The sequence below is a fragment of the Microtus ochrogaster genome, chromosome 18 (genome assembly GCF_000317375.1).
Source record: "Microtus ochrogaster isolate Prairie Vole_2 chromosome 18, MicOch1.0, whole genome shotgun sequence".
In the NCBI taxonomy this organism is placed as follows: Eukaryota; Metazoa; Chordata; class Mammalia; order Rodentia; family Cricetidae; genus Microtus; species Microtus ochrogaster.
This window is the reverse complement of record NC_022020.1, coordinates 67698142-67723129: the sequence shown is the minus strand read 5'-3', so window position 1 is coordinate 67723129 and position 24988 is coordinate 67698142. Positions and strand designations below refer to the sequence as shown.

Below are 24988 nucleotides of genomic sequence, written 5' to 3'. Positions count from 1 at the left end.
AGGGAGGGAGGGAGGGAGGGAGGGAGGGAGACAGGGGACAAACGGACAGACGCACAGACAGAAATAAATCTCCCAGAGCCTAAGCAACACTTGCTCTCTCTTCCCTCTGCAAGCAGACCTATCTTGCCTGTGTCCAAAACCTTACCTCCTGCTCACACTTCAACCCACTCTGATCCCACCTCTTCCTAAGATCTCTAAACACAGTGAACATCTGTCAAGTCCCCACTGGACAGATTCAGCACTGCTTAGCATTCTTCGCTTCAAATACTACCTTCCCAGAACTTCTAGAACCATGCATACCTTCCACCAGGCAGTTCTAACAGCGGCCCTCACAGCTTGACCTAGAGCACAGGTTTTATTATATATAATCACTCTCTCCCTACACAGAATTTATCTACATCCACAACTCATAATAATCAAGATATCCATGACTTCCAATATGTACCTCCAGACTAAACCTCTTTCAGGTTCAAAAAACTAAATATCCAAGTTCTTGCTCAACAAAATGACAAAGGTCAATCACGGTTAGCATAACTTCTTCAAACCCATGCCCATCCCTGCCAGAGAGCTGCACCACTGACCATCAGTTTCTGAAGTCTGGTGCCACCCTAGTTCCTCTTGCCCCGCACCATCCACCTGCCACCCACCACTAGTCCTGTCTGATCTGGATTATTTCAGACTGGTCCAAGCTCTATGTAGATTTCTAAGTCGGGGCCACAGTATAAGGCTCTGCCTAAAAAATAAATAAAATAAAAAGGACATTTTGTAGTCACATATGACTATTAGAAATAAAAGAATCTCTTTCGCTACAAGCTGCAACATTATACAGTAATTGCTCAGCCATATTTTCACACGTGACTTATCAGAACCAAGGAATCTGATAAAGGCTAAACCAAAAAGCAAGGCTTTCTGGCATTATTGCTTTATGAATAAGTGGCTGTCCTTTGCAGTAGATTTTCTCTGTACCTAACTCCCTTTCTGATATATATTTGGGAACTGATTCCCACAGTTCAGAACTGTTTGGTGAAAAGAGTTTCCCACTCCCAGGCCTCTGTTCCTCTCCCCTAGGTAAACACAGAGATCTGCCTTCCTGCAGTTATCTTTATCAGCAGTGATTAGGGATAGAGCGTCCACCTAAGCTAGCCACAGATCTCCAAGGACATAGAATTACCACCTGCCCAAGCTGCTGTTGAGGTTATACCCCACTTAAAAGATTCCAAACTCCTTACGCTCATCGTCACCCCAGCTTACTGATGCTTTTAGTTCAGCAAATTTACTGCTTGTGCTTTACTCTCAAGGACAGCAGAAGAGATGATTAACTGCAGCCCAGAGAAAAATCCACAGACCCACAATCAGAATGGCTGATAACAGCATAGCCTGGAACTGATAATTTAGAGGCCCAGGTCTCTTCTTCGCTTAGAACAGTAAGTCTAACTCCAGACCTAGGCCCGTATATAAGTGGCATATGCAGATCCATCTAACCTCCAGCTGAGGAGAGACAAGAAACTCTTCCCTGAGAGAAAAGGTATTGCTGGAGAAACTTTCCAGAGCCACTGCCCCTACTCAGAGACACGGAATCATGTCTTTACATGGACAACCTGCAGACATGTGCCCTGAGCTGGAGGGGCAGGTTCTACAGCTATTAGTGCAGCCTCTTTGAGAAATGCTACAGAAGTCCACAGAACACTTGTTGCTAAGGACTCAGGGTTAGGGTTGAGCTTTCCTTACATGGAGTTCCAGGGGAGACTTTGTTTTCAGCACTGGAGCTGTAAGAAAGCTTTGTCTCATGGTAGAATTATTAGACTTCCCTTTTTAACCTCAGAGAACTACACACCTGCTTTGATCTTGCTGTGAAGAAAAAATAGAATTAAATAACTTTAAAATTACTCAGACCCTTTATGCTTGCCATATTTATATTCTGCCTTTCTTGGTCCTCAAGATCTATTTTTAACTTTAATATTTTATTTTAATGTGCTTTTACATCATGGCCATTTCGGTCTATCACAGAAAGATGAAAGTTCACTTTTGTCCTCAAGGATATAAAACAATAATCTTATAAAAAAAACATTCAAATCTTTTACCAAGATTTAAGGTCTGGTCACAGATGAAGAGCAAACCCAAATGGTTGAGAAGATCAGGCTCCACTGCAGCCCGCCCTGGTCATGGTCATGTCATCCACATCAGAAGGCAAAACGAGCACAGTGCAGAGGCGCCTGCAGCCACAGCCAACCTGTGACTCCCAGACCCCACTGGTGCCATCCAGTAAAGAGAACCAGCGGTAACCACGGCAACAGTCACATAAGAGAATGGAATCATGGGAGATCTCCTAATTTCTCTCCCCTCCTTTCCTGACAGTCCCCATCCCTAAACCAACTCTCCCCACTCCCCACCATTTAGCTATGTTCATTTAGCTGATCAAGATCCTAAAATTGGAACAGGACTCATAACTGCACAGCCTTCAAATAAGTGAAAATGTCCATTTTCAGCAAATGCTACTTGCCTGGCCAACTTTCAGCTCCCCTCTTCCTCCGCCGGACAGACTGAGGGTGTGAGGAACTAGAGGTACAGTCGGAGCTATCCAAACATGGCTACAGTCTACCTGGTTTCAGTGAGAACGGCTCCCACAGGCTTATATGTTTGAATGCTTGGTCCCCAGTTAGTAGAACTGGCTGGGAAGGATTAGGAGGTCTGGCCTTGCTGGAGATGTGCACGGGGGGTGGGCTTAGAGGTTTCAAAGCCTACAGCAGACCTAGTGCCTGACTCATCTCTCTGCCCGTGGATCAGGATGTACGCTCTCGGCTACTGTACCAGTGCCATGCCTGTTCGCTGCCCACCATGATGATCATGAAACCATAAACAAGACCCCAGCCAAACGCTTTCCTTTATAAGAGTTGCCTTGGTCATGGTGTCTCTTCATGGCAATAGAACAGTAACCAATATAAAACATTAAATAAATTCTTGATGAAGATACCATTCTGACAAAAGAATTCACAAATCTACAGAAACCAGAATACTTTAAGGGAGGGTTATACATACACATCAACAGACTTTTTTTTATTACACATAAAGTTACTTGAAGAAAAAAAACTTTTGTTTTTACCTCAATAAAGCCATTAAAAATAGTAGTTCTCCATGCAAGGCCAACTTTCCCAATAAGAGGCAGGTGTTGTCTGTTATTGTTCAAATTTATCACCATGAACTTCGCATATCCATTCTCAATGCACTCTGAAACGATTTAAGGTTAGTTTAGTCACTGTGCTTCAATTGAAGGGGGAGCGTGTCTTCAGGCAGGCTACTCCTGCGGTGTGCCTCGGACTGTGAAGTTGTACTCACTGAGGACAGCGCCCTCTATCATCAGGCCTGAGTAATAGCCTGTATCTCAGAGGCTGGAGAACAGATGTGGGGTCTAAGGAATTGCCAAAGGTGAGCGGAAGATGGCTGCGGAAATCTATCCCGTCACTGAGGGAAAGACAAAGGCTGGAGCTTCACTGGGGGTGTTGGCTAGCACTCCATCAGAGAAGAAACTATCAAGGAAGGAAGGCTTTGAATGTTTCCATCTATGCCGGCTTCCCCACTGCTTTGGGGCCGTGATAAATACACGTTGTAGAATACCTGTAGAGCTAGCTAAGATCTCACCAGCCCCTCTAAGAGCACACCCCAATGACCTGGAGGCCTCCCCACAGGCCTCACTTCTGATAAGTTCCACTACCTCTCACTAATGCCAAGTTGAAAACCATGACTTTTAAAACACATGAGCCCTTAGAAGAGGGGTCATTCCAGATCAAGGCTATATTACTTGGTCATGCCGTCAGTCATGAAAATGGAAAATGATAAACACTGATAAGCTTAAGCAAAGAGATTCAATTATGTCCAAAAAAGGAAATCAATGGAATGGAGAGATGAAAGCTGGCCTACCAAAGGAAGGATAAGGAGCAGGTGAACAAGGGGGAGGAAAGGAAGAAACGTTTGCATTCTTTCATCCATGGCCCTACCGTCCATCTTGACAATGTATCCTTTTAACCAGCACCTTGACTTTGTTCCCTTTCCTCCAAACAAAGTTATCTTGTTTCTTTTACAAACCCGTGTGAGCTCTGGCTTTCATTTATTTGGACATAAGGCACGAACACCTTGTCTAGACTCTGACCAACAGTCCATGGGAGTCTTCGGCAAGAAGAGAGCAGGAGACAGAAGGTCCCTATAGCAGCTGTGTCAGCCTCGCCCCGAAGTCCCTGCTACTGTGTAACACACCTCACATACAGCTGTGCCTCTGGTGGGCCCCAACATTGTAGTCCTTCAAAACGTCAACATCACCTGTATGCGCCTCAGCACCCTGCACTCCTCCGTCAACATCACCTGTATGCACATCAGCACCCTGCACTCCTCCGTCAGCATCACCTGCATGCGTGTCAGCACCCTGCACTCCGTCCTCCGTCAACATCACCTGTATGCGCGTCAGCACCCTGCACTCCGTCCTCCGTCAGTGTCACCTGTACGCGCGTCAGCACGTCAGCACCCTGCACTCGGTCCTTACCCTTCCTCTTCCAAGACCTCCACTGCACCCTGGCGTTTCACTACATGCGACAGTTTCTGCATGCTAAGATCGGCTTTGTCAAAAACAATGCTCTTCGGAAATAAAAGCCATATCCATCTGAGGCATATTAACAACATGCTAATAACACATTTTCAGCTAAGAAATAAACGTAACATAGATAACGTGGGGTATAAAGACTGTGGTGAGAAAAGGTTGATTGGTAATTGATTTTTCTAATGTACAGAGAAGAGCATGAAGAGGTAAAGATTAGAATGGACAGAAGCAGGAATCACCAGAGTTGCCTAAAGAGAGAAGCCCAATAAAGGAAACTGGACTCAAGATTCCACCTGACAGGCAAACGGGGTAACACAGAGCCACATAGAAAGAGCAACAGCAACCACCTCTCACACAGTGAACTCAAGGCTATCTGCCATGTAGTATTAACCAGTATTGACTAGGCTACAGATTCTACAAAGGGACAATCAAAAACACAACGCTAGAAGGACCGATTGGCACTGCCTCTTAAGGAGAGAAAACCTTTAGTGTTCCTCATTCCCTGTAATGTTCTGACATAAACAATTCACAGATATATGCATGTTCTTTCTACTTTTTTTGTACTTTCTAGCTAATTAATTTTAGACATCTTTATTATTTCTCAAATCTCCAAAAGAGAAGAAACTCAAGCCCCTAGACTCAGATGGAGAAGGTGGAATACAGGAAGATGGGCTCCAAGCTCAAGCCCCTAGACTCAGATGGAGAAGGTGGGATATGGAAAGATGGGCTCCAAGCACTGTAAGGAGGAGTGTTCTGTCCTGGGCCTCTGTGTTACAGAAGCCGAAATGGCAAGGTGAGGCTGAGAGGAGGAGAAGAGTGACCTCCCCCCTCTACATCTAGGTGCCATGGAGACACAACTTCTGAGTCACCGGCCAGTCTCTACACCTGTCCTGTAACCGGATCTATAGAGAGATACATACACATGCAGAAGGACCTTCCTCACTGCAGGTAAAGAGAATGCACGCACTAGACGCTCCGCCCCTGGTCAATGCAGTGGAGTCTGAAGCTTTTGTGACTGCTATGCTCACGGTTCCAGCCGGCGTTTTCCTGGGTCTCGTTTCCACTTTCCACGGATTTGCACCAATCTCCTATCAGTCCAGTCCACATGAATATAACTTATTTTCTAGACAAGCCCTCCCTCAGGGTAGAAAAAAAACAGAGGGAAACTTTCAGGAGGGGTCTCTAAGTCCTATTCTGTCCTTGCTTAGCACACTCTCTTATTCCCGACAGCAACAAGTCAGGATGCTGGAGCTCTGGTGAGAGAAACCCGGCTATCGAGCATCCTCTTCATGTGGTTCACTAACTCGTGGTGAGTTCATGGCACACCAACCCCAAGCAGATGCAGTGAGACCCTCAGAAGTGGAAAAGATGCCTCAGACACAGGACCCAAAAGCCAGGGAGGAGAGCTAACTAAGAATGAAGCTGACCATGAAGAAGCAAAGTAGGACAGGAGACGGGCGGTCCTGACATATGCTGTCTAGACACATCCTGTCCACGATGGGCGTCAGTGGACCTGCATTGAAGCACACTTGAACTAAGATGTACCTCTGAACTCCTCAGCAGAATGAAGTGGTTTGTTAAGTCGTGATAGGCTGTGGGTTTTATAGTTTTTAATAAAAATTTTAGTAAAAAAATTACCTGACACAGAATTGGAGTTTTTTCTTCTAAAATAATTTTGACATGGAAAGCACAGACAAATTTGTAAGCAGAAGAGGAATTGATAGGAAAGCAGCTTTGAGATGATGAAAGAGACAGAGACAAATGGCTAAATAAAGGTCTCAGAGCAGGCAGGAGTGGGTATATTTAGAAATTGGAAAGTTCATTTTGGAAAGAAGTGGGACAGCTTTTCCTCTGAAACAGGGAAAAGCAAGACTGAAAAAAATCTGTGACAAGTGAAGATGTGAGGGCCGAGGAGGGAGGAAGCATGGCAGGAGGGCACAGGAGCAAGGGGGAGGGAGATGCTGGCTGAAAAATGAAAGGTCCTCCTCAAAACATAAGGGGCCATCAAGCAACTGATTGCAAGATTCCTAAGTAGCAAGAAGTGACAGCCTGGGTGGGAGGCTGCTCAGAGCAGCTGATGTGGGCCAATGCTATACAGGGACAGCGGGGACAATGAGGCAGGGGTCTCTGCCATGCCACATAGAGTATAAGACGGGAAGAAGTCACTGGAAAGACCAAGAAAGAGAGGAGACCCAGAAATTTATTATGAGTACAGAAAGTAGGCCCACCGACAGTTAGGAAGTTTGCAATGCAAGGAAAGGCTCTAAGATCGATATCCTAGAGGTCAAAGATCATGGTGTGCACACGTAAACTCACACCAGGGGAAAATTAGAGGTCAAAGATCATGGTTTGCACACGTAAACTCACACAATTAGAGGTCAAAGGTCATGGTGTGGACACGTAAACTCACACAATTAGAGGTCAAAGATCATGGTGTACACACGTAAACCCACACAATTAGAGGTCAAAGATCATGGTGTGCACATGTAAACTCACACTAGGGGAAAATTAGAGGTCAAAGATCATGGTGTGCACACGTAAACTCACACCAGCGGAAAATTAGAGGTCAAAGATCATGGTGTGCACACGTAAACTCACACCAGCGGAAAATTAGAGGTCAAAGATCATGGTGTGCACATGTAAACTCACACCAGCGGAAAATTAGAAAGCCTATCATTTACATTTTTTGCACTTGTGTTTCCCAAATTATGTGTTTTGTATGAGATTCTAATTCCATAATTCCCTTACAAAATATCTTACTATCTAAAACATCTAACTTAAATAAATTTCCTTGGCAACAACATACTTTAAAGAAGTCAGATCACCAGCAAAGGCAAATAAAAAGCTGACGTTAAGTCCAGAGCAGCAGCCAGAGCGGTGGTTTGTTGTCAGCCTGGCCCAGGCAACATGAGACTCATGGAGCACAGTCTGCGTAGTAGCAAAGCCTGGACTTCTAATGCCCTCGTCTGAGCACCTGTAATCTTTCAACAGGCCCCAAAATTAAACAGTAAGGCTCTCCTCCTCCAGGTAAGCTCTGGCATGGGCAGCGGTCGCTTGCAATGCGCACTTCTCGGGAGCCACTAGAAGTACGGAGCAGAAGAAAGGTGGTGTGTACTCCTAATGAAGATGCCATAGTGCGGTGCCTGCTCTAAGTTTTCTAATAATCACCACCCAGAAAGGACAGCACTGCTTCCAGTGATTCACGTGTCATGATAGATGCTTACAGAGTACAACCTGACCTAGAAACACAGCAAGCAATTAATATCAGGGACAGAGGGAATGAAAAAGCCACCTATTTTTAGTATCACAGCCACAAAAATAAGATAATACGATGTATGCACAAGATCTAGAAAGGAAAAGCACTTCAAAAGAGCTCACTTTCAGCTGTTGTAGAGCTTCCTCTCGGCACAAGGAAGGGAGTCTGTTACTGGATGACCTTTCTAAAGCTATCTGCAGTGTGTCTCAGACTGAGCGCGAATGCTCCGCCCAGTCAGTATCTTAACAGTGACCTGTAGGTGCAGAACAAACTAACAAGGAGAAAAGGGAGACATTACCCCAAGGAGCGTATTCATGACAATACAAAACCAAAGTATTCGTATGGAGGGGAAAGTACAGGATCAGCACAAACACTGTTTTCTGCTAAGGTTGTGCGAGGAATCTGGTTTCAGTTGAGAGCATCTGGGGCGGGGAAATGCAAACAGCAGCTGCACTCCTATGAAGAATTTCCATCAGCTCATCTGAAGAAAGACGACCCGCCCTAAAGCCATTCTCAACCTCTGGGCTGTGACCCTGGAGTGGAAGGACCCTTTCACGGGAGTCACCTAAGAGCCACTGGAAACCATGGGTATTTTCAGCACAATTCATAACAGTGGCAAAATTACAGTTAGGAAGCAGGGATGGAAATAGGCTTCTGGTTGGGGTCACCATACATGAGAAACTGTGTTGAAGGGCCACAGCATGAGGAAGGTGAGAACCTCTGCTCTGTTGCTATGGCATTCCTTTGCCCACATTACAGTCAGTTCCTCCTGGATTCCAATGCAGACTGAGGTCAGCGGCTCTCCAAGAACCCTCCAGTTCTTCTGCTCCAGCAACTGCTGAAATGCTCAGCTTTATGGTCTGCACTACTGGATTCTTGGCCTCTTCAGTGTGAAACAACTATTGCTGGACTGCCCAGAGTATATCTGTAACCCAACCTAATGAATGCACCTTTGCTGTGTTTACAAACCTGTTCTATCCACTCTGTTCTTTAGAGAACCTTAATACAGATTGTAAAGGAAAACCTAAACAAAGAGATGAGCCAAAACTCTAACTCAAAATAAAGTATGTCTGACTGGAGTGTGCACAGCACTCCACTCAGTAGTGAGTGCTCATCAGTAAGACCAAGGCCCTAAATCCAATCCTTCTAGATTAATGTACAAATTCAAAAGGACTCTGTTAAGATCCAGTAGCTATTTGGTCTCTAGCCAAGTTCATGCACATAAAATAAATATGTACATAAATATAAAAAGCATAAATAGATGATAATAATATATCACTAACTTTTTAACTAGAGTAAAAGACATACATTTTCATAACACAATAATTAAACTTGAACGATCAGAGGCAATCACCTGAGAGAAAAGGGTAAGAACTGAAGAGAAGTAATTAACCTATAGGAAATAAGGTGAGTGTATGTCTGATTTTACAAAGTAGGATGCTCCATATAAAACAATTTGAAAACTAACTGAAAACTTCTGAGATATCTATATGTACAAAATTAAAAGGTAAAACACAAAATGGAAGAACTATCTGTAAGAAGCGTATGCACACAGTCACAACATTTAAAATAACGGAGCCAAACACAGATATGACTAGGATCGTCAGGAAACATGAAAATGGGGCCATAACACCAGCTCCTTCTGGGGCTAGCAGTGACGGCCTCATCAGCAGGCTCCGATACCAACGTGTGCAAGGGCACAAGGATAAACTGCTCTCGTGGACAGTCAGAGGTGACGGTGAAGCCGCTTCCTAAGTGTGCTCACCATGAGGACCACAGGCCTCTGGGTAAACTGATACGCCGCTGATCTCTACAGTCATTAGAGACTTTTCAAAATAATATTGATGACAACAGTGCTTCAATCACAAGAAATGAAAGATTAAATGCCCAATTGGAAGAAGGGACCAATAAATCAGGATAAACCTGGAATTTCATACAACTTTTTGAAGTCAAATTTTTCTAAAACTGGAAAATGCTCACAATGCAGTGACGAGGAAAAATAGAGAACAACATTTTCCAAATAATTTCTGCAGAGAAAGTGTTATGAATTTGAAAATGGACCAAGTTATGAGCAATAGTTGTCTTGAGGGGTTTTATTTAATTTTTTCTAATAATTGTCTACAGATTTCAAATCTTATAATAAAAAGACATTCTGGCCGGGCGATGGTGGTGCACGCCTTTAATCCCAGCACTCAGGAGGCAGAGGCAGGCGGATCTCTGGGAGTTCAAGACCAGCCTGGTCTACAGAGCTAGTTCCAGGACAGGCTCCAAAGCCACAGAGAAACCCTGTCTTGAAAAACCAAAAATAATAATAATAATAATAATAAATAAATAAATAAATAAATAAATAAAAGACATTCTGGTTTCTAGTTCAGCATATAGGATCACTGATGCCTAGTGAGCCCCACAGCCTGAGCAGAACCTTCCAGCATCGGAGGAAGCTTCCAGCTCAGTTCCAGCTTGATTTCTCTACTTCTCTGCAACCAGGATATCTTATTCAGTTCTGGTGGGCAATTAAGAGGAATAACCTGCTGGGTTTTTTTTTTTTGGGGGGGGGATGCTCTGGAGCCTACCTAAAGTTTGGCAACTTCCTTAAAAAGTAAACATACTCTTGCCACAGGATAGAATATTTGTGCTCCTTACTGTTTACACTCAAATATGTTGAGTTGAAAATGTCTACACAAAGCCAGGCAGTAGTGGCACACGTCTTTAATCCCAGCAGTCAGGAGGCAGAGGCAAGTGGGTCTCTTGAGTTCAAGGCCAACCTGGTCTACACAGTGAGTTTCAGGACAGGCTCCAAAGCTACACCAAGAAACCCTGACTCAAAAAAAAAAAGATAGGAAGAAAGAAAGAAAAAAAGCAAGAAAGGAAGGAAGAAAGGAAGGAAGGAAGGAAGGAAGGAAGGAAGGAAGGAAGGAAAATGTCTATACAAAACCCTACATGAACATATATATATATTTAATCAAATTTCACCAGAGTTAGAACTGGACATTTCTTCCGGTATATTAATGAAAAAGCTACATCTAAGCAGTACTAACAAAGGATGAGCTATCACACTATGAAAAATAGAAAAAAACCCTTACATGATAAAGAAGTCAGTCTGAAGTGTGTGCACTTCACAATTCCATCTGTGTGACATTCTGTGTGAAGTGTGTGAAGAAAACACAAAGTATAAGGACAGTAAAGCTAGTGATTACCAGACACTGAGGAAAGGCAAGGACAGAGACTTCTAAGGTAATCAAATGGCTGTATATAATACTTACAGCAGATACACACCATTAGAATCTGCCCAAACCCACACAACACATAAGAAAAGTGACTGCTGGGCACTATGGTTAACATGTGGGCATCGGCTGTTACTAACACTCCTCTCTGGTGAGACATGATAAAGGGAGCGGCAGAAAGGATCATACGGGATGGTTCTGCATGGCCCTCCTCTCTGTTTCACTATGAACCTAAAGATGCTCTAAAAAGTAAAGCATCCTTTCTTAGAAGTCAAAGGCTAGGAGCAGTGAGCTTTGCTATTAAAGTTGCTTCTCTCTACTTTATTCTAACTACACCTCTGAATACTGATAAAAGACTACAATATACCATGCTGGGCAAAACCTTTCTCCTTCTGCTTCTGGAAATTGGTAATAATTAGCTTGATACTAAGATCAAATAAGTATACATTCCTTTATCCTCTGTGTTGCTGATCAGGCCCTTTGGCAAGCTCGATTTACACTTCAAAGATACAACTGGACTATTTCCTCTGTTCATCAGGCTATACTGTAACCTAATCAAAATGCTAATGGAGAGCTGTGCAGAAAAGAGCTCATACAGCATGCTGGAGTCCATCTACTCTTCACAAGCTCTGCTCACAGGGACAGGCTTTGACAATCCAGGAGAACAGGATTCAGAGAACCCTCCACCTACTTGATAGGGCTGCTCACTGTGCCTGGTGCCTGTGCTCTTGGTTTATACTAAGCGCCTCTTTCCTTGTAGGAATCTGGAAAGACAGAAGCTCTAGGTCGCAGGAACCGACAGCAGCCGCCATAAAAACTTGAATCTACAGTAAGATTTGATCAGCTCTGCATAGTCCTGGGAGCACCCCCCCCCCCCGTGAGAACAGTGAGCACTCTAGGCACTGGGTGGTGTCCAGTGAGCCTCAGTCCACAGATCTTTCCTTTGTTGGTTTTATCCACTAACACATCAGCATCCTAAGGACTGTGAACTGTCCTAGTGAGTCAATGAACTTTGGAACTAATCGTAAATGACATCAGTCTATCTGCGTTTTCAAAAACAGAAGAAGGAGGGAGGGAAAAAACTGCACAAAGGAAAACCCATAAGGCACTTTTTTAACAACCTTCAATACTAACTTACCAGGCATTCTGCAAGTATTTCCTGTGCTATTATCCCTCTTTCTCTCTTATCCTCCCATAAATTGAATTCAGATAGCAAAATATATCCTCAGTTAATCTTCCCTTGTACTTAATTTTAATGGGAATACACAAAAATGTCATCAATTATGTGACATTCTAAGGATCTTAATTTTTTCTTTGAAAAGAGATTATATAAATCACTTAAAAAAAACCTTCAATATAGCTATGACTTGTCAAAGTGGCAAAACACATAAAACTCCCAAGGAAAGAATGCTGGGGAAATGGCTCAGTGCGTAGTGTTCGCTGTAAAACATGAGGACCTCAGTCCAGATCCGCAGCACCCATCTTTAAAAAGCACTGCAGACAGGAGCGCCATGCTTCTGCAATGTCACCACTGGGGAACAGAAAAGGACTCTTAGAGCTTTTTGGCCAGTCAGTCCAGTCAAGAGAACCTGTTTCAGAACACACTCAGCACTGCATACTGCCCCCCACACACACAGAAAAGTACACAAACACTTGTATAACCTCAAGAAAGACAGCTTTCCAGTTCCTTAGTGAGCATGAGTCAGCTCCACAGAAAAACAGTCAAAACACCCACAGAAGGAGAAGTGGCCGAAATCATAATAAGTGCATATCAAGTCGAGCTGAAAGGTAGCAAAATCTACGCAAACAGTAGTGTCCAGAAGCCTGGGTACATGAAATCAGAGGACTTCGAATAACTTCTGACCTTGCATAATAAACACACATGTGCCTAAAGGTCAGCGAAGAGAAGACAGCAAAGCAGGACTTGGTGCTCATGGCTGGGAGCTGGATCTACAAGAAACAGGAATTAAAAGCTGGGCAGGTTCTGCTACAATCTGAAGTGGGTGACAACGGCAGCGCTGGGCATGGACAATCTGTAGGCTGCTTTATGAGATGTGAGAGCATGGCTACCCCAGAGCAGTCACTCTGGTGCAAGAATCTAACCTCAGGCATTAAGAGTCACTCCTGATTTGCTTAGCAGCTTGTATTGAAAAACAAAAAACTTCAAAGAACCTTTTAGCAAAGTTCATGGAATGAGTTACAAACAGAAAATATTATGACCAAGATGTAGCCTGAATGAGATCCTTAGAACTTATTCTGAATACTTCATCAGATCTTTTCCCTCTGAAATGAATGTATAATAAACTCTTTGAGGATTTACATTCCCTGTATATTCAATTCTATAGACCCTCTTTGCCAGTTATTATTTGCAAATTATTCTACATAACCTATTCTATACCAAAGTTTTCAAGAATTAATATAATCTACATGATGAAGACACACCCAGATATAAAGATATACCATGTTATACTTAGTTTAAACTATGTGATAATTATTTTCTGTAAGTAAATGTTTATCAGATATAATTAAATGGTTAGATACTCTGGCTGTTTTGAATTGTAGAAGATGAGCAGTGGTCCTCTGTCCCACTCTTAACGGCAGGAGTGCAGGCTAATGCTCGCCAAGCGGACTCCATCATTTTCAAAAACAAGTAAGGATCTGTTTGGTGTTATCAATTCACAATACAGAAAGGTTTAAATTTAATTTAAATTTTAAAAAGAAAAAGATAGGGGAACAATTAGCTCAATACAGAATGGTGGCTTCCTCTGGCAGAAGGAAAAGCAGATGGCAGCAATAAGGACCATACAAGGGCCTCAAATGTCCTGGCGACAGTCTATCCCTTAGATTTTGTCCTGACTCCCTCATTATTATCTTCCTGTTGTCTAAAGTCCTACAGCATGCACAGAAAAGATTCTAATAGCTCACCATTAGAATTTTAAGTCCAAGTTTTGCAGCCATCCCTCTATTCGTTTCCCAAAAAGAGGCCTTCATCTGTCTACCTGCGTACCCACCACCCACCTAACTGTCCATCTGCGTGGCTGGGAAGAGAGCCTGTGGTCTTACACTAGGCAAGTGTTCTACCACTGAGCTATATCCTAACCCCTCCAAAACTATTTCAGAATCAATTCTGCAAGTTTTACAATCCCCACTACGATTTTTAAATAAACAATTGCAATCAATTTATGGATGAAACTGGCACATAGATATGACCGTTACTCACAGACAGAATGCTAGAAACGGCCTACAAAATGACCAGGCTCGGGCTCTGTTTGTGTCACGCCCTACTTCACTTCAGCCTTCCTCTGCTACAGTAACCTGGGTATTGAACGTGTCTAGTCTCGACACCACGACTAATTGTCTCGTGTTCCTCCCTTGGCCCCACAGAACTCCTGCAATCTCCCTCTCAGTGCAGTGTGTACCAGCGCCTGGCTCAGCAAGCTCTAGGCCTCACTGCTGAAATGCAGGAATTCTGTCTATTCCCGTGTGGGCTTCATCCATTCTGTCACTACTTGTTAATGAAGGACCAAACAACTTGGCCTTGACTCTTTGACCCTGTGTGCTTCTCTGAAGCTGTCTCACTAGTGCCTGGCCAGGTTCCTCCTGTCTCACTGAGGACAAAGAAAGCAGAGAGCAACCCAAATTCTAGGGACATGATGATAAAACATTTCATCCTTGATAGGGACAAAGAGTTTAAAAAAAAATAGGGATAACATTCTGTCATCCTGAACTACAATGACATAGCTGAGATTTACTAAATATACTACAGGGTACCAAGAGAGTTCCTCAAAAACTGTAAAGGACAATCCACTTGTACTTTTAAAAGACATTACAAACTCTGATGGCAACAGCTCCCTCTCCTGACTCTTAGTGGAATCACATGAAGAGGGAGAAATGCCCTGAATCCACATAGGAAAATCCTTTTACTATATAGAGCCTTAAGCATGGGAAGGATGTGGATGCACACACAGCACACATGATCTAGATAAGACAAATTACTAAATTTAACATTTTCCTTCACTAACTTCAACTTTTACATGTTTAGCAAACATGTTATTACTGACATGGTTTTTTTCACCCTTTATAGAGCTGGACTGAACATTACTGCAGCAAATCAGCACAACAGACCTGCTTTGACCACATCTAGGAATCCACAACTTTGAAAAGACAGTTATAGTCACCCCACCCTCTCTTGCTTGCTCACTTGCGTGCACATGCGCACCCCCCTCACAGAGAGAGAGAGACAGACAGACAGACAGACAGAGACACAGACAGAGAAAACCCTAAAATGCATATATAGTGATACTTTGTTTGTATTTTAATAAATAAAACTTGCCTGAAGTTCAGAGAGTAAGAGAGCCACACTGATCACCCCTACAGACCAGGCAGTGATCACACATATCTTTAATCCTAGCTCTCCATAGAAACCAGGCGGTACTACTGTACACCCTTAATCCCAGAACTAGAGAGGATTATAAAACCGGAGCAAACAGCTCTCAGTCTCATTCTGAGATTCCTAGAGGCAGGATCACCACTTCGGACTGAGATAGAGGTAAGAGCCAGTAGCTGGCTGTTTTTGCTTTTCTGACCTTCAGGTTGAACCCCAATGTCTGTCTCTGGTTTTTATTAATCATGCTACATGCATACAATTAAAATACAAACATATCCCAATGGTTATGTAGCCAGGTGTGTGCTCTGGAGTGAGGTGGATGCAGATGCACATGGGAGCCTCACCTCATGGCAGCTATTAGCTGCAGAGGCCACACCAGTGACTCAGGAGAAGATGCTCTATTCCAGTCTCACAGCAATTCCTGAAGACAGTAAACTGCAGAAGCAGCTACAATGAGTGCTCACGTGTACGTGATCACTAACAACTCCAGCACAAACAGACGGAAACCCATTCAGCAGTAGCTAGGCTCATTCTACATACATCAACATGTATGTATAGGACACGTACACTGAAAGAGATAAGGACAACACTGAAAGGAAAAGGAGTTAGCTGGCAGATGGTGTAAACAGGCAGTACTGGAGCTCTCTGTATTTTTACAGTGTGAAACTATTTCACATTTTCAAAGCTGTAAAAGCTTTAGAAACAAATTTTACAGACTGGTTGTAATCAGTCAGAAGTAGAAAACATGCTTGAGGCTTTCCTTGCAGTGAGGAAATGGCAACAAAATTTTACATGTAGTGATGCACCTATACTATGGGTGCCTAGACATAATACACTTGGGCCACTGATGAACGTTTGGGGCTTCCTCCTTCCAAAGAGCAAGACAAGGCTTTACCCTACATGCATAGTATTGTAAGAGTGATAAAGCCCAGGGCAAAACCACAGTGGCTACTCTGGACCTGTGAGGTAACCTGAGAAGCAGGCTTGATTGGCATCTGGGAGGCCTGCCTAGACTCTGAGAGGCAGGAAGGCAAGGTTTTCCTCATGGAATGCTTCTCAAACCCTTGCCACCCTCTTGTTGTGGTCCAGCAATGCCACTAAGATGCAGGACCATCCTCTGCAGCAGCACGCCACTTGTCTTTCCCCCAAGAGAAGCACAAGCATTTCCAGCAGAGATACTGCCCAATGCACCTGAGCATCTGAGATGAAGAAATGAAGACATTTCCATACAGGCCCGGGATTTCTCAAATGGCCCTTCAGTAGTGTGGCCATCAAGAGCAGTCAGCAGCAGCCAGACGAACTCTACATACATGATATGTACAGACACACATACAGAAGGAGATAAGGACAACACAGAGAAGGAAAGGGATTATACATTACCCTGGAGAATATGCATGCACACACCTATGGAACACTCAGTGCTCAGACTGACATTTTAGGTGACCCCCAGAAACAAAATAAAGAAACAGCATCAAGGATATCTTTTCAAATAAGACTAAATGGTAAAACTGAATAACACAACACAGAGAGCTTAGGGGAGAGCCTGAGATCCCAGACGTGGCATAGCAAGGAGGTCCCCCAGCTGAGAGTGACCAAGCCTGAGAGTGACCGTGCAAAGACCTGTGGTGGTCATACTGCAGACATGAGGGCAGGCTCAGGACCCATAAAGCACTGACCTGATACAGTCAAGGAAGCTGGCACTGCCACAGCAGGATTGGGAAAGCAGAGCAGGGCAGAAGATAGACGGGGATGATGCCACAGAGGGGACCGGAAAGGCAGAGTTTGGACCCCGCAGACCACAGCAGTGGTCACAGGGTTCTAATGAAAGGAGAACTCTGGGAAGAGCTGCACCAAGGACCACCAACTTGCATTATTATCCCTTCACAAGGCAGCACTCTCAGTCATTACTCCACAAAGCCAGTTCTGCCCACGGGAACACCTGGACAGGCTGAATGTTGGCGGTGCAGAGACGAGGAGAACATCTGGACAGGCTGCATGTTGGCAGTGCACAGACAAGGACTGGTGGGGAAGGGGCAGAAAGCACCATGACACAACAGACTGAGTTCTCCAACACCATCAAGGACTGGTGGGGCAGAAAGCACCATGACACAACAGACTGAGTTCTCCAACACCATCAAGGGCAGAGACATTTGTACCCAAGTGTGGATCAGGGTATGGTGCTATATACCTGGACTCCACCGAAGAGATTTTTATCTGCAGAGCCTTGTGTGATGGAACAAAGGTAAATACTGAGGTACAGACACCACCTGAGGCTCAGTTAAAGGGAGAATTTTCCAACTCTGCAAAGAGCAGCTAGCTGTTCTGGAGCAGCCCCATTTCCAGTGGCTGTCAGGGCCTGAAAACAGCCGCCCAAGGTGGAGGCTCACAGCAGGTTTGTGCCCAGGAGATTATAAAAATGGACTCAAAAACATAAACCATATGATCACAATCATCCCCATAGATGTAAAAGGCCCTTGGATAACATCAAACAGCCTTTCATGATATGTCATGAAAAGAAATGATGAACAGACATGACGCATGTCAACATAATAAAGGCTATGTACAACAAACCTATAACTAATATCATGGTAAGTGAGAAGACAAGCGTCCACTCTGTCCAATTCAATACAGAGCTCAAAGTTTTAGCCACAGCAATAAGGCAAGAGAAAGAAATAAAAGGAATACAAGTACAAAAGAAGGGAAAGGGTTAAGGCATCTATCTCCCTTTGCACATGACATGACTCTATACAATACTACCAAGGAACTCTTAGAATTGATATACTTTCAGCAAAGCAGTAGATAACAAAATTAGCACACGAAAATCAATGGCCTTCCTACATACCAACAACAATCATTAAGACAAACCAGAGAAGAAATACCACTCAAAACAGCCACCTATACAGTCTTGTTTTGGGGAGGTGTGGTGAAATATTAGTTGAATATTGTGTTGCATTCATTTATGCCATGGAATATTTGTTTAATGATGCAAAGATGTGTTGCATTCTTTTATGTTGCATTTGTTTAACTCTGTGAAGCTGTATTACTGTGCCTGCCTAAAACACCGGATTGGTCTAATAAAGAGACAATAAATGGGCAGGAAAGGGATAGGCAGGTCTGCCAGGCAGAGAGGATAAATAGAAGGAGAAGGGTAGTGAGGAAAAAAGGAGGATGCCAGGGGCCAGCTACCCAGCCACACAGACAGACACAAAATGAAAAAAGAGAGAGAAATAAAAAAGGTAGATGGGATAATTTAAGAAAAGCTGGCTAGAAATAAGCCAAACCAAGGCCAGGCATTCATAAGAAAGAGCAAGTCTCAGTGCATTTATTTGGGAGCTAGATGGTGGGCCCCAAAGAACAAAAAAAAAAACACACACACACACACAGGGCTGGGGTCCTTGAAGAGAGGATAGGAGTGGCAACTGATGAAGATGCAGCCTCTGTGGCAGCAACGATCCCAGCATATTAGAAATATCAGCACCATGGGATGATTCCGAAGGACAGCAGCAGCTGTAGAGTAGAGCTTACATGGACTTATGAGACCAGTTATGTGAGCTACGATTTTAGTGCCAGGGAAGTGAGGTTGCTCAAGCCCCTTGTAGTCCAGATCATATGTGGGTCCCTGACGTCAATCACTGACATTTTTACATTGTTGATGTTAGTTTTGTTTTGATTTGACCGTGATTGTTCCCTGGTTCTTGCCTCTTGGAGTAATACACTACATAAAATTATTATTATTTATTATTATTATTATATAAAAGCCTACAGCTAAAAGACTTTGGACTTTTAAAGAGACATTGGGATTTTAAAGAGAACTTGGACTTTTAAGACTGTGAGAGCAGAAAAAGACCATGAGCAGTCTAAACAACAGTAAACAACAAAAACACTTGAGATGTTACCACTGTCCCTGATTTCAAGTTGTACTGTAGAGCCATAGTAATAAAAACAGTATCACACTGGCACAAAGACAGACCCATGGAGCAGGGCAACACAAAGAAGAGGGGAGAGACGCAAGTCACTGCAACTATAGACACATGACCTTTAGCAATGATGTTCAAAATACCCAGAAAAATGGCATCTTCAACAAATGCTGTTAGTCAAAGTGGATATCAACATGCAAAAGAATGAAACTAGATTCTTAGCTCTCATCCTGAATAAAATTCACTCCATATGGATCCAAGATTCAACTGAAGACCAAATATTTTTAAACTGCTAAGGAAAAAGTAGTAAATAAGCTTCAGCATACAGCTATGGATAAGGATTTTCTGATAGGAGTCCAGCAGCACAGGAAATAAGACCAGCAATTGATAAATGGGATCTCATAAAAGTACAAAGCTTCTATACTGAGATGGAAACTGTCAATCAACTAAAGAGGCAGCTCAAGAATAGAATAAAATCTTTGCCAACTACACATGTGACAAAGGGATTAGTATCTAGAAAATACAAGGAATTTAAAAAAAAAAAAACAACAACTAAGCACCAAGATAACAAACACCAGCCAAGCATGGTGGTGCACGCTTTAATCCCAGCACTCAGGAGGCTCTGTCAGTTCAAGGCCAGCCTGGTCTACAGAGTGAGTTCCAGCACAACCAAAACTACAGAGAAACCCTGTCTAGAAAATCCAAATAAGAGAAAGAGAGAGAGAAATTTAAAAATATACCATGGAACTAAAGAAAGAGTTCTCCAAAGAATAAATATGAATGGATAATAAACAGTTTTAAAAGTGGTCAACATCTTTAGTCACCAGAGAATAAGGATTAAAACTACTTTAACATCCTATCATAAATGACCACCGTCACAAACACAGATTATGACAAACAGTGGCATGGGGAAGGAGAACGCTTTCCAGTGCTGGTGGGAATGCACACTAGCACAGACACTGTGAAAATCAGTCTGGAGGTTCTCAAAGAAACAAAAACATGATCTACCATATGACCCGGCTGTACCACTGGGTGTATATCCAAGGATCTCAATACCCTACTGCAGAGATACTTGGACATCTATGTTCATTGCTGCTCTATTCACAATAGGCAAGAAACAGAATCAAATGTGGTACATATACTCAATAGAATTCTACCCAGCTGTAAAGGAAAATGAAACTGTAGGTAAATGACAGAACTGGAAAGAATACGGAGTAAGGTACTCAGGCCCAGAAGGACAAGTGCTCCCTGTTCTCTCTCATGCAGGGAGGCAGGTGGGCGCACTGGGAAGTGATGGCCATGAAAGCCAGCTGAAGCGAAAGTAGAGGGTGGGCAGACGCTGATAACACAGGCTCAGCACAAAACACAGAGGGATGAGAGAGACACGCTGGCAGGGAAGGGAAGGGCTAAGCAAGCTGAAAAGTGTTTGAAAACCCATCCAGACACCTACTATCTTGTAATTCAATTAAAAATATATTTTTTTAAAGTTAAAGGGGAAACTGCTGATAAGTCTAGACAATGCTGTTCCTAGAATCAATGGGTCAACAAGAAAACATCCCCCTGCCAGGTGTGGGATACTTCTGTAAGGGATGTTGGTCACAGAGGTTCCACTGGCTTCAAACACAATACAAGCTCTAGCGTTCCTCCTAAGGACCTACTGCTGAAAATATGACACACCTTGGTTGCAACGCACAGAGAAGACAAGACACGCACTGGCCCTGTCCACAGCCAGCCATGGGGAGGGAGAGGGTCATATGGCCCCTACCCTTTCATGCTCAACTACTGAGTAACAGTGGATTTTTGGTGAGGGCCCATAATCATTTTCATTTGTGTATCAAGTGGGGGTCCACTAAGTCCCAAAGGATAGTTCCAAACCCATGATTACACAGACAGCCCTGACTAACTCAGTAGATCATAAAGCAAAAGAAAAGGTCATGACAGCAGGAAAGGGATTTGCAGAAGGTGGATGACAGGGATGGGGAGACGGGCAGGGAGCAATCATATACATTACACCCATGTGGAAACTGTGGAGGAGCAATTTTAGTGAATGAAAGGAAATACCAACAAGCGCGAGAATCTTCCTCAACCCAAAAGGCAAGGGTGGCTTGCAGATGAACACACTTGAAAGGCACAGACCACCAGCTGATACAGTCCTGGTGACAATCTTAGCTTCAAAAGGAGGGCCGTCTACAGCTAATTATAAGTCATTAAGTAAATAAAAGTTCTAAAGTCCAATATGACACTACCACAAATGGTGTCACCTTCTTAATTTACAATCCGTAGCTGAAAGGGAGAGAATTGAGTGCTTAGCTGTTTCCATAGCTCACCGGATAATAAGAGAACATGCTTTACAGAAAAGCTCAGTCAACAAATCTAAAACTAATGCTATAATTTTTAAAAATCAACGTTTTTCTAAACTCAAACAAGCAAAACAAAAAAAAACTGATTTGGACAAGAGTCATTAGTGGATGGCAAGAGGATGATGGGTAATTATGTTTGAAAAAGAATCCCTTCCTAGTGAGGAAATGCAATCGTCCTCTTAACCAAATGACTCCATTCAGCATGACTGAAGGGCGGCCTGACAGCACGCCCTGTAAGATGATGCAAAATGAAGTTACATTTTCCTCTATAAAATACACTCACCAAAAATGTTAAACTGGAACCCAAGCAGACCTACACCGGACTTCAAGTTTAAGAATTCAGAAAGCAATCCCAAAAGGAAACAAGTAGGTGGATAGGAACAGGGCACGCATTATGAGCTTGAGTTTCTCCCAGCCCTTTTCTTAATTTTGGAAAGTATGGCAAATGGCAAACACCAAGCTAGTGCAAATATGAGAAAAATTGGTTTCTCTTTAGTCTCACTCTGAAAGGCTAAGGCATTCACCCAGTGATCACATTTACCAAATTCCAGGGTCAAGGGAAGATTTGGAGTTAAGAAAACAGTCAGGAACATCGACAGAAAAGAGGAGGCGAGCATCCTGCAGAGGTGAGAGAGCGGGAGACAGAGACAGCCAGAGAGGCCCACGCAACACAGCCGGGCTGACAGACTATAAAGGGCCAGCTAGAAGGGTGATTCCTCTCTCTCCCCTACAACCCATCAATCTCAGAAACGATAATTTCACCTTTGCTGGAGAAGAGTGCATAAAGTGTACTACACAGGTAGAAAGTCCCACCGCCGTGCATGTCAATGTGGAGCTGATAGCCTTGCAGTCCATATTCTGGGCTGTCATCCAAAAAGGGACCATGATGCTGAGGCGACACATAGGGACTGAAAAACAAATCAACACACACACAAATCTGTCAACATCACAGACAAAATACTTGGTTGTAAAACACTCCTAAAAATTATTATCTATTCAAAACACTACTCCCACCAATGACACGCTATAGGAACCTAATAACCGTCATTCTGTGAACTCAAAGGAACTGTTCCATGTTCTCATCAGCTTCTAACAAAAACTGGCACAGATATAGAGTTCCGTGGGCAGCCACCAGACCAGCACAGTGACTGTGATTGAGATCCGCCCTAGAACAGCAGTTCTACAAAGGCCACCATGCCCTCGGTCTTCTCAGTGACCAAAGACAGGGGCACCAACACAGACCTACAGGCCAAGGAATCAGGCTAAGACGCAAGCTAAAACCAACCAATTGTTTCAATAAGAAAAACCTCACCATGGAAGGCAGCACACTTAAAAGCATCCAGGAGCTTTACTTAAAAACTGAGTAAGGAGGGGGCAAGGGGAAAGCTGCAGGGAGACAAAAAAGATTGTTCTCCACCTAACAGCAGGCTGATATATTAGAAGACACCCACAGAACAGACCAGAGTCAACCAGAGGGCCAAAGGTCTGGACATTTTCCAAGTTCAAAACTTTAGATTATTAAATATGAGAACCTGAGGGAGGATGGTAGCATGCTATCAGAGCAAAGCACTTCTGCCCCTCTAAGTAATACCCTACCAGGTATACAGTCCTTAAACTGGAACAAACTGAGTAGATACATGTCCATAAATAATACAATTATCTTAGCAATGGCTAAGTGATCAGTCACGTCTGATGTCTTGAGGCTACTGAATACAGAATACTTTTACAGCTATCCTAAGACTATTAAGAGGGAACTGACTTCGAACCTTATGAGAATCCAATTCACCCATATACAGATACATACAGAGTGGCTGAGCCTAATGTGCTTCTCTCCACAAGGTGATGAAAATGAAGATTTGCCATGACAAAAGCCAGTTCTGCGTCCTTCTGAAAAGGTAATTTAAAAGAGCATAGTTTTCAATAGAAGTATTTTAATTTTTCACAAGTTCACTGTGAAAATCACACCTTATCATCTTGAAGATGTATACATTATTATTGCCAATAAAGTGTCACTATAAGACTTGCACACAATACCAAGAGCTGGACCATGATTCACTCAATTGCCAGAACACGTAGTCCCAAAAGAATTAACATTCTACACTTGTGCAATAGCAAAGTGCCCTATTATACACAATGATTTCCATGCTATTTATTTGTATACATAAGTAATATATATTAATATACTCATATACATATATACATAGATACATATACTTGTGTGTGAACAAAAGAGAGAGATGATTTCAAGCTATTTCAAACTATTTTCAAAAATCAAGACAATCTGATAAGACCCAGCAGATGTCTGGTAAATTTCATAAACTGGGCATTACTGGACAGTTTCTCCTAGTTAGCTTCAGCTGTCAACTTGATACATCCTGGAATTACCCAAGAGTCCCAACCAAGATTCTGGATGGTCAAAACATCAGTAAGTTTGTTGTCAGACAGTCCGTCTCAGAAATGAGTGCATAAACAAGACCTAAACAATAGCACAACCAATAGGCAGGCTGACATAGAAAAAGGAAATTGTCACACAGTCCCACGTCTAGACAGAACTACAGGCAAAGAATGAGAGCTGAGAGACAGAGAATTATAGCTTTTCCCAGGACTGAGCTCCCTAGTTGGTTCTCCAATAGCAAGTTCTAAAACTATATACACAAACAACAAAAATAAACTCAGCAGGTTGTATTCATATATTTCTGCATACATACTGATACATGTGTATGTAATAATATAAGGAGGCTATCAGTTTGAGAGTGGGAGGAGCATGAAAGGAGTTAGAGGAAAGAGACCTGTGAGTGGATACAAGGAGGGGCAAAAGGGGGAAGTGATAAAATTCCACAAAAAAATCAGGCGCTGGTGGCACAGGCCTTTAATCCCAGCACTAGGGAGGCAGGCAGATCTGTGAGTTCGAGGCCAGCCTGGTCTACAGAGCTAGCTCCAAAATAGCTAGGGCTGTTACACAGAGAAACCCTGTCTCAAAAAAACAAAATAAAAATAAAATTTAAAGAATAAAACGAAAACTCTAAAGGATCAGAACTCAGCCTGGCCTGGTGAAACAGAGCACACAACCTGAAAGAACAACTTCTCAGATATTTAACCCTGAAGGCAGAGTGTGTCCCATGTCACATCCACAAGTCAGAAAGATCTTAGGGACCTCCATGTTCGGCATGCATGTACTATCAAGATCTTAGAGACCTCCATGTTGGGCATGCATGTACTATCAAGATCTTAGAGACCTCCATGTTGGGCATGCATGTAC

General features: G+C 43.1%; 1 protein-coding gene across 2 annotated transcripts in view; it reads right to left on the bottom strand.

Annotated features, from left to right (window-relative positions):
* Positions 1-24988, bottom strand: part of Fbxo15 (F-box protein 15) — a 39330-nt gene that overhangs the window by 1849 nt on the left and 12493 nt on the right. Inside the window, exons 7-9 of one of the 2 annotated variants that reach the window (XM_005356336.3) lie at positions 23534-23616; positions 22492-22637; positions 3101-3225 (exon numbers count right to left, since the gene is read on the bottom strand). In XM_005356336.3, the coding sequence (XP_005356393.2) occupies positions 3101-3225; positions 22492-22637; positions 23534-23616 (354 nt within the window). The remainder of the gene's footprint in view (positions 1-3100; positions 3226-22491; positions 22638-23533; positions 23617-24988) is intronic. The other variant, XM_026783597.1, reaches the window with a different exon arrangement.